The following is a 10,818-nucleotide window of genomic DNA, read 5'->3' as shown; positions in this document are numbered from 1 at the left end:
AAAAGTACTCTTAAAATGACTTCATTTGTTGATCAAACCCGTGGTTGGACCTCGAACCGCATTGGATACACAAATGACAAGAATTACGTACTGTAAAGATGTTATTTAAAATACCAGTGAAAACAAGACATCAAATAAAGGTGTAACGATAGAATTGATGTCTTTGTTTTGTGCATTTGAAAAAGCTTTGTGTATTTGAGTGTAGGGTGGGGCCAAGTAATGTAATAAAGTTAAAAGTAGTTATTTGTTACTAATATAAGTATTTTAATTTTTAAGTAAGACAATAAACCTTTAGTGACCTCTAACCGCCTTGGATACACAAATGACAAGAATTACGTATTGTAAAGATGTTATTTAAAATACCAGTAAAAACAAGACATTAAATGAAGGTATAAAGATAGAATCCATGTCCTTGTTTTGTGCATTTGAAAGAGCTTTGTGTATTTGAGTGGAGAGTGGGGCCAAATAATTTAATAAAGCTAAAAGCCTAAAAGTAGTTAGTTGTTACTAATATAAGTATTTAAATTTGAAGTAGGACAATAAACCTTTAGTGACCTCTAACAGCATTGGATACACAAGTGACAAGAATTACGTACCGTAAAGATATTTAAAATACCAGTGAAAACAAGACTCAAATAAAGGCATAAAGATAGAGTCGATGTCTTTGTTTTGTACATTTTAAGAGTTTTGTGTATTTAAAGCGGAGGGTGAGGCAATGTAATGTAACAAAGTTAGAAGTAGTGAACACAATATTCTTGTGTTTGACATCAAACTAAAGCAAATCAAATTTGCAAGAAGCATGATAACCTTCACTATTAGATTAACGTAACATCTGTGTTACGTACATTGTGGTTCACTCTACCAGTCGAATACGGATCAATAATCGTAAAGATAGACATTTCGCTCTTGTAGGTATTTGATTTTGCTGTAACTCTGCTTTAATGTTTGTACATTCTAAATTCGTTTCGAGTAGCTATACAAGTTTTTAACTAGACTATTTATAAAAATTAAAACAACTTATTCAGTCTCAGCCATTCAATTACACTTATAGGTTTTTCGATAGTCAGTCATACAAACATATTGTAACAGATATAAAAGAGTAGCTAATAAACAGATTTATTCTTCTTTTATATGTTTTGCTTCGGTTTTTATCCTTTGCAAACTACTCGCGCTTAGGCTTAAGGCGATATTGTGAACATACAAATGCGCTTGTTTTTGCTCCAACAAGTAGAATGAAACAGGAATGTTCACGACAGTTATATTGTGCTACAGTTTACAACACATATTTACATTACAAACCTTTATAGTTATACTTACATATTTTCAACTAAAGAAACGCCCATAATAATAATTAAGGGCACCAAATTATGTAACATCTTCCTGCAACAAATACAGAAATACAGCAAAATGTTACCCGCAAATTAGGCATTAACGGCATTAACGACATAAGGAAAATTGTGACGGATAATTGATGATGAGCAAATGAAAGTGGCCTATATATTACCTGTTATGCTAGGTTTTTCTTGGACCGAAGCTGAGTCAGCTTGTCCCTCCATTGTGCTGTAAGATACCACAAAAACATACATCACAAGGGGAATAAAAGTAGAGGCGGTTTACCGCCCGACCGGTATATAGGGAAGCAGGTCGATTTTAGGTTATGCTTTGTCACCAGAAAGTCAACCAGTATTACATATAATTAGTTGGAATGGAAGCAGTTGAACACGTTAAATGGGTTGACAGCCACCTAAATTGTTTTATCTCAGAAGTTCGATTATCATTCTAATAGTATAGTCTCTTAAAACATTAAATGTTAATTATATGGGCTGTGAGTCAACACAAATGTTGTGACCACCAGAACTGACCCGGTTTGACTCATTACCTAACACATTTTGCAACCCTTAAGTGAACTCATACAGAAACTTCATATGGAATTGTTTTCTAGGCAAAAAATAAATGAATAAACCCTCAGCTATTTCAAGATTCACTAGCTAAAAACCTTAATCGCGCCGAGCTTAAGAGAGCTCGAGCTTTTACGGAGGCTCATTCAGTAGACAAACTCAAGCCCAAACTTCACCTATTGAGCTCGCGCTGGCTCGTGAGCCTAATGGAGTTTTTCATTTATATAATTCTATTTAATATAAAAATTATCTGTTTATTTTATACCTAATATTATATATATATATATATGTAAATAATTATAAAAATATAAAAATAAAAAAACAAAAGAATATATAATAAACACGCCAAGCTCGAGTTTGAAAAATTAGTCACAAGCCTAGCTCGAGCTTTGTAAACGAGCCGAGTTTGAGCTTTGTAGCCGAGCTTTCTAAATGAGCCAAGCTCAAGCTCAAAAACCTACTCACAAGCCTAGCTTGAGCTTTCTAAATGAGCCAAGCTCAAGCTCAAAAATCTATTCCTGAGTTGAGCTCGAGCTTTCTAAACGAGCTGAGTTCGAGCTTGAAAAATCACTCATAAGCTGGTCTCGGGCCTGAGCTCTCTTATACGAGCCGAGCTCGAGCTTGAAAAACTACCCGTGAGCCGAGCTAGAGTCCAAGCTCTCTTAAGTTAAAACAGCTGAGTTAAAGCCTAAGCTTGGGCTCGGCTCGGCTCGTTTACAGTATGAAAAGGATAGCTCGTTTACAGTATGTAAAGGATATAAGACACACCAGCATCTCTGTATCGTTCCTCAACAGAAGCAATAAGCATGTTCCGAACAAGATTAAACTCCTTGGTTTCAACACAAGGCAGCCCACTTGGCCTGTAACCAACACACACAATCTTGGTTAAATTCATTTATATACCAATTTATGCTCTATGACTATATTAATAAACTGAACTTCTATTAGTATCATGCGTAAGACAAATAATATAACCCTGTTTCAAAATAAACCTGTCAAGTTCTTTGAATATCAGCCCATCTGAAGAAGATCCTTGAATTGCAGGCTTTGCAGATTCAACAACCTTCATTCCATCACTATGTGCCAAGAATTTGTTCACTTGTATCGGCACCTACACACGTATGATAATAATAATAAATCTTCTCATATGTGTAACGATATTAAATGAACAAAATAAAGTATTAAAGATGCCATCCGCACACACCTTGCACCTAACAGCGATATTGATGGCGTCTGATGGACGAAGGTCAAAGCTGATACACTCAGTTTCATCATCCACCTGAAATTAAAAAACAATCTCAATCAAAACAAAAATCCAGAAACATCTGTAAATTGAATATTTCAACAGTTAAATTGCTAGTTATTAAAAGTACATGCCTTTGTGAGATATAACCGAGCAAAATACGCCTCATGTATTCTCTTGGTTACCCGGACAACTTTGACCTGAAGTCAATATAAACGAAATGAATGAATTAAGATTCGAAGCCATCAATACTATGTACTCTAAATTGAAATGTTTCACTTTATGGAAATTTATTAATTGTGGTTTGACTTATCATCTCGGGTTAGAATAACATTAATTAAATATTGTATTTTATACTTGGTCAATTTCCGATTTCATATAACTTCAATACTTCTAACATTTGAGGGGGAAATGACCAAAAGCCCCTTACTTTATAGCCCATTTTATCGACCATTTCCCGCACCACTTGATACATAGTTGGCCTAGCCTGAAACACAAGACAAAAATTTCTATTACTTAACGAACATACATGAATAAGTCAATGAAAAAGTAAAGTCAATTAGTTAGCGGTAAGGATTCAGCATACGATTTGAACATTGCGAATTGCAGCCATGAGCAATACACTAGGCATCTCCACTGCAAGCAAACAGAAATCCATATTAGCAACACAAATTAATATATGTATGTAATTCCAAGAAACATATCAAAATACTCCCTCCGTCCCATTATAAGTGTCTTAGTTTGACTTTTCAAGTCTTTCTTTTGCAACTTTGACCGTAAATATTTTTGTTCGTGTCATATAATACTTGATGAAAATTATATCAATGTAAAATACATTAAAAACCCAATCCATTCATATATTTTACATCAAGTATTATATAACACAAAACAAAAATATTGTTGGTCAAAGTTAAACAAGAAAGACTTGAAAAATCAAACTAGGACACTTATAATGGGACGAGAGGGAATATGTACTTACAAACAATTATTGGAAGTAATAAGCCTGTATCGTCTTCCATCTTCAACACAATTGCAGGATGAGGGGCATAATCGGGAACTTGTCCACCTTGAGGATTGTTATGTGCACATCTTAGATGCCTACCATCCCTCATCTTAATCATAAACCCTTCTGTACTGCTCTTCACTTCAACTGTGTAGAAAACAAAACTTAAGATTTCCGACAATATATATCTAGGCCTGTTAACAAACCAAACACGAACTGAGCATGTCCGCGTTCGTTCTTTTAACTTGACCATACAAATGATCAGACACAGTCAGTTAAAATGAACAAGGTTTTCTTGTTCATGTTCTATCATTAAGAAAATGAGCTTGTTTTTGTTCGTTTATGTCCGTCTGCTAATAATATTAATGAATGATTCACGAACCTAAACGAATGATCATAACTGAACATAGATGGAATGAATATAACAGACAAAACTGAGTGCCCACCAATTAAAAGTAAACATAAATATGTTGGGCTTAAAAATTTATTAAAACCAAATTAAATTGTAATGACAACTATTTTAATCATAAAACTATACTAAATTGTAAAGGGCCTAGAAAATTTATATGATCATGTAAAACGAACAAATGTAAATGAACGAACGTAAATGAACGAACAGGACAAGTGTTCATGTTCGTTCGCTTAACCAAGTAATCAAAAAGTTTGTTGATGTTTGTTTGTTTATTAAGTAACCGGACACAAACGATCTTCCCGCCGAACTATTCACGAACTTCACTGAACGTTCTGTTGATTTACAGGCCTAGATATATCAAAATAAGTACATCACAGCTTGTTTTGGTTAAAAATCGGGGAAGATATTTGACAAAAACAATAAATAAACAATAGATATTTGAGAAACGTTAACTTGAAAACTAAAACTATCTTACCAGCTTCAACTACAGTGGAATCCACATAATCAGAGTCATTCTCATTGAAGCTTTCTGCCATGCTACCACTGCCATTTGAGGACGAACTAAAGGTGCATGTAATGGTGCTTGACTTAGGTTGACTACGGATATGCACAGGGTGGCGGTTAACACCTCTAAATCCCCATATCCCACTTCTAAGAGTTTTAGCCTTTGTTATAGTTGCATTAACTGCAGGGACACCACGAACACCACCTTGCTTCTGATGTACAGACTGGCAAACAACCGGTCCTTGTAGATAATTCATCGTTCCTATTACCAAAATCCAAACATAGCAATATTAGTTCAGTATTCTAAACCAATAAAAACTAAATAAATCTAGAATTTATAAATTTAAACTATTTTCATCATTTTGTCCTGCAATTGGCATGTCTGATTTTCATTTCTTGATCACGTTTCAATCATAGTACATTAGTACATTATCAATAAGTCACAAAAGAAAAATCATGTCACAATAAATGATTCTCATATGTCATCTAACTTCTCATTAAAACATATTTAAGAAATAGTAGTTGGATGACAATTTAAGTCCTGTTTTCTTTTGCCATTCTAGGAGTTAGGTGTAGTTATATTAAAGATATTCCCCAATTATATATGAAGGATTAAGATTGCACTTAACTTTCTGCTCTCTTAAATTGAAATTGAACCTAATTTACTTTAATTCGTAATCAAATCCTGAAAATAAACAATGACCAAATCATAATTTCTGAATCATATCTACATACAAACAGATCATCCCTAAATGAGTAAATTCATGTTCAAAAAAAAATAAAAAAAAAATACATGCATACCACAATAAACATCATTTAATAAAAATAACCAGACTGTAACTCATAACTCCACCAATTTCATAATCAATCAGCATAAATTTGTTCAAATTAATATCATAAACATCAAAATATCAACCAAATTGAACTCATAATTTAACCAACTTCATAACGAATCAGCATAAGCTGTTCAAATTGATACCATCAACATTAACACATCATAAATACATGCAATTATATATGCATCATATCTCAGTAAACATCATTTCATCAAAATATCAACCAAATTGAATTCATAACTCCACCAGTTAATATCATAAACATCAAATATCAACCAATTGAACTCACTCATAATTTAACCTATTTCATAATCAATCAGCATAACCTGTTCAAATTGATACCATCAACATCGATACATCATAAATACATGCAACTATATATGCATAATATCTCAATAAACATCATTTAATTAAAATATCAACCAAATTAAACTCATAATTCAATCAGCATAAATCTCTTCAAACTAACATCATTAACCTAAAAAAGGAGGTCACCTGAACAATACGATTATCAATCTAAATATGCAGAAAAGCCTTCCGTCACCGATCGAGAAATCAAACGGATAAAAGTGATCGATCGTACGTCAAGTTGCCATGTATTATATGAAACGATCGGTTGAGATTGAATAATAGTTACCGGCGATGAATTATTATTATTATTATTATTATTATTATTATTATGGATGAGAATGAGAATGAGAATGAGAATGAGAATGAGAATGAGAATGAGATTTTTTTTTGTTCTCTATTAACGGCAAGTGTTTGTTTATAGATACTTTTTGGAGTAGGACGTTTAGGTATGTTTGGCATGAAGTTTTAGGAGTTTAGGAGCTACAAGTTTTAACCTTTTAAAAAAAAACTCATACTCAATTAAAAGCTCTGTTTGGTTCAAGGAGCTTGAAGCTTTTAGGTTAGGAGAAAAAACTTAAAGCTTAAAGCTTCTACTAGTAGCGTTTAGAAAGAGCTACAAGCTTTCAGTATGATAATTTACTTAAATAACCTTCCAAAATAAATACATTTACTATTATTGATTTTAGTTATGCCCATTTTAGTAATTTTATACGTTTTATTAAAAGCTCCAGCTACTCTGCCAAACATCTAAATATATCTAAAGAGCTACAGCTTCCAGCTACCAGCTACAGCTTCCAGCTACCAGCTTCCAGCTACAGCTACCAGCTAGTTTTGCCAAACATACCCTTAAGGTCTATCCTTTTTCTTTTTTGACATAGTAGAGTGTCATTTTAGTTCTTGTGGTTTGGCAAATAATATGAATTTAGTCTAAAAAGTTTATTTTTTGTATATGAACCCTTCACGTTTCTTAGTTCTTGTCAATTACATCCAAATCACTAACCCCGTTAAATTTTATCGTTAAGTCAGGGGTAGACATGTCTTTTCACTATTTCTTTATTACAATAATTGTTTAAGTAAACTGCGGTTTTTGTCCCCCTGGTTTGTCAAAATCTGCAGTTTTAGTCCAGTAATTTCAAATTTGCAATTTTCTTCCTTATGGTTTCATTTCACTTGCAATTAAACCCGAATTTATTAACCTTGTTAAGTCTTGTCGTTAACCCATTTGCGTGCCCCTCATGTGACAATCAATTTTGTCCTTTTTCTCTCCAAATAAACCGTAGCCCTAAATCGCAACTCCCTCACGTGAGGGGCTGGGGTGTATTTGGTGGAAATGGGAAAAAAATAAGGAACAAAATTGCCCCTCACGTGAAGGGCACACTGATGGGTTTAACAACCAAACTTAACGAGATTAGGGAATTCGAGTTTAATTGCAAGTGAAATAAAACCATAGGGAAGAAAATTGCAAACTTAAAACTATTGGACTAAAACCGCAGATTTGGACAAACCACAAGGACGAAAATCGCAGTTCACTGAAATAAGTATTATAATAAAGAAATAGTGAAAAGACATGTCTATCCCTGACTTAACGATAAAATTTAACGGGGTTAGTGATTTGGATGTAATTGGCAAGAACTTGGAAACGTGAAGGGTTCATATGCAAAAAATGAACTTTTTGGACTAAATTCGCATTATTTGCCAAACCACAAGGACTAAAAGGCACTTTACTCTTTTTGATATTATTATTTGTAAAATTAAATAAGATAATAATAATACTACGTTAATAATGTCATAATAAATGGAAGGTTATAGTTTTGAGACCCTTAAACAATGTTAGTGTTAAATATGAGCCCCTCAGTGTTGAACTGTTGATCATAATAGGTTATAAAAATTAATTATTCGTTACATTATATGTTTATCTAAAATAAAGTTATGATGTTAGCTTCATAATAAAGATTGTACTAAATGATCAACGTTTTGAGATTCAGATCATGGTGATGAGGTGGTTGCTATGACGGATTTATGTCTGGAGGAAGAAGGTGATTTGTTTGAAGATCTCCACGTTGTATGGTGAAGCCTTATCGCAAATTGATGTGGAGCAGTGGACAGACGGTGTCTACTACCTTGTTGCGAGGATCTTCACGCATAAGTGAAGGAGGGTGGTGAGTGGCGGTATCCACGCCTCCTAATCTCATTGTTTGTTCTAATGTTTTATAACACACAAAGTTCTTGAGACTAATCAAGAACAATTTTTTTTCATTAAGTAAAACGAATACAAACAAAATTTGCGTACCTTTATTTATGTTCATTTATGTCAAACCGTATGAAAATTCAAAAAATATTTTTTACCAATATGCCCAGGCTAGTGAAGTCAAATTGGATAATCATTCAATTAGAATTCTTTTCTTTTATATATATATATGCGTGCGCGCTGCGCGCGTTATTATTAACGACGGAATAACGAAACACAAACACATTTATTTTTAACAAGCAAATACAATTGAATACCCCCGTTTATTTTATTACTTGTATTCAAGCATTTGTTTGGTTAAAGTTAAAAAACGACCACAATCATTCCCTGCCAATGAACTTTTATCATTTAAACAATTTGGATGACCACGTTAATCTTTAGAACAGTTAAGAGAAGCATTTGAAACTATAGGGGTCTTAATACAATAAAATGATAGTTGACGTTGTGTATGGGGCTTGGGAAGGACCTCTTCATGATAACGTTGCCAAGGCCGTATATCCTCTCTCTTAGGGTGAGGGGTGTGGGGCTTCAACGGGGGCTCTAGAGCCCCTCCGTTCGCGCCCCCAGGCGCTAACACCACATCACCGGGGCGCTAGCGGGGGCGCTAGCGCGAAAAAACATGCAGGCGTGAGCTGGTTAGCGAGAGAAGAGAGAGAGGAGCACACCTTTTGAGGTATTTTGGACCGTTGGGAGCCGAAAAAAAACAAAAAAAAAATATATTTTCTATATAGGTTTACGGAAAAGAGCCGTTGAGCTCATATTAAATTAAAAAAAAAAATATTTTCTTAAACTATAAATATATACCTTTATAAAATATACTTCATTTCACAATTATACACCTTTCCTCCTAAAATCCTCTCAAAACTAACACAAAAAAAATGTCGTTGTTTGAATATATTTATAAAAAAATTAAAAAAAAAAATTTCGCTGGAGCCCCTGCTGGAGCCACTCCACACCAGGGGCCAGGGCTCCAACGGGGGCTCCAACAACCCCCTTATTCAGTTTCTCTCTCTGCTACACGTCATAATATTATTGGTTGGAGCCCCCACTAAAACCCCCATTAAAGCCCCCCATACCCCTCAGCCTTATTTTCTCTCTAAAATCTGATTTTGTATTTTACAATAAAATCCAAATTAGTTTGAATTTAACAATTATCAAAAATATCTATTGTTTTAAGCACATAAAACAAATATCCTGTCTAGTTTTGATATATCTTGTTTATACCACGACCTTTTGATACTCTGTTAAAATTATCTTATACTAAAAGGTGGAATTCAAACAAGATTAAGATGGGTATGTGTTAGACACGTGTTTAAAATTTGCGGCATGAGGATGATCTGGATAAGGTTCAACTCCAAACTAGGAAGTGGGAACTATCCAGTATAAGCTCCACACAACTACAACTTGACATATTGGATTCAATCAAATGTTTGTAAACTGGAATCTCGAATTGGAATTATGCTGAAATAAAATTAAATTTACGATATTATTTATATTTTATATAGAGATTTGTATTTAATTTATCAGTCAACACTTTAAATATCTTAAATAAGCTATTTGAAGTCCAGGGGTTATATAGTCCAGTGCCACAACAGAAATAAAACACTTAAACAGGTCGTATGTTCAAGTCTTAAGAAATAAATATTATGTTTTTAAGTATTGTACTTCGCTATTTAAACTAACTTGATAAATTTCACACTTTCCATTGTACTGAAAAATCAAAGATGTCTAAGTTTAACTTAAAAGATAAAACGTTATTTCCACCATCTTATCTTAAAATTTTTATTAATCATTTCGTTTTAAGATAATCAATTTCGGCTTTCAAGTTACATAATATTATGAGTTTATTAAAGATGAAAGATAAGAAAGAATTAATGGTCTAATTTAGACCATGTGTAATGGGAGAGTTGAGGGTGGCGTTTTGACCCAAAACTCTCTCATACACTGTCCTTCTCAGGGTTATGGGTTTCAAATTGCGTGAGGGGGGGGGGGGGGGGAGTTCATATTGTGGCGTTTTACAGCAAAATAGATAAGGGTTGGAGCTTATTTCAATCATTACCTTATTATTAGGGCTGTAAACGAACCGAACGAGCACGAACAAGGCCTGGTTCGTGTTCGTTCGTTAAGGAAATAATGTGTTCACGAACGAGATTTTATGTTCGTGTTCGTTCATTAAGAAAATTAATGTGTTCACAAACGGTTCACGAACACAACGAACACAAATAAAATCGACAGAGCCTAGAGATTAAGACTGATGTATTCATCAATGTGAATAATGAAAGCATGTAAATGAATTGAACAAACATGAACAAGGGCATGTTCT

The 10,818-nt window shown here is 33.7% G+C and overlaps 1 protein-coding gene across 1 annotated transcript; it reads right to left on the bottom strand.

Annotated features, from left to right (window-relative positions):
- Nucleotides 1–1,498: 1,498 nt before the first annotated feature.
- LOC143607156 (bifunctional nuclease 2-like) lies at nucleotides 1,499–6,504 on the bottom strand. The gene is made up of 10 exons (XM_077082702.1): nucleotides 6,392–6,504; nucleotides 5,032–5,322; nucleotides 4,121–4,291; nucleotides 3,728–3,777; nucleotides 3,572–3,628; nucleotides 3,276–3,341; nucleotides 3,103–3,177; nucleotides 2,891–3,009; nucleotides 2,667–2,758; nucleotides 1,499–1,560 (listed from the first exon to the last, which is right to left on the bottom strand). Exons 2-10 carry the CDS (start codon nucleotides 5,315–5,317, stop codon nucleotides 1,508–1,510), a joined length of 969 nt encoding a protein of 322 aa, XP_076938817.1. The 5' UTR covers nucleotides 5,318–5,322; nucleotides 6,392–6,504; the 3' UTR covers nucleotides 1,499–1,507.
- Between the last annotated feature and the right edge of the window lie 4,314 nt (nucleotides 6,505–10,818).

The sequence above is a fragment of the Bidens hawaiensis genome, unplaced genomic scaffold (genome assembly GCF_021521415.1).
Source record: "Bidens hawaiensis isolate Kalapana, Puna unplaced genomic scaffold, B.hawaiensis_p1.1 tig00079869_1, whole genome shotgun sequence".
NCBI classification, from domain to species: Eukaryota; Viridiplantae; Streptophyta; class Magnoliopsida; order Asterales; family Asteraceae; genus Bidens; species Bidens hawaiensis.
This window is presented reverse-complemented; position numbering and strand designations above follow the sequence as displayed.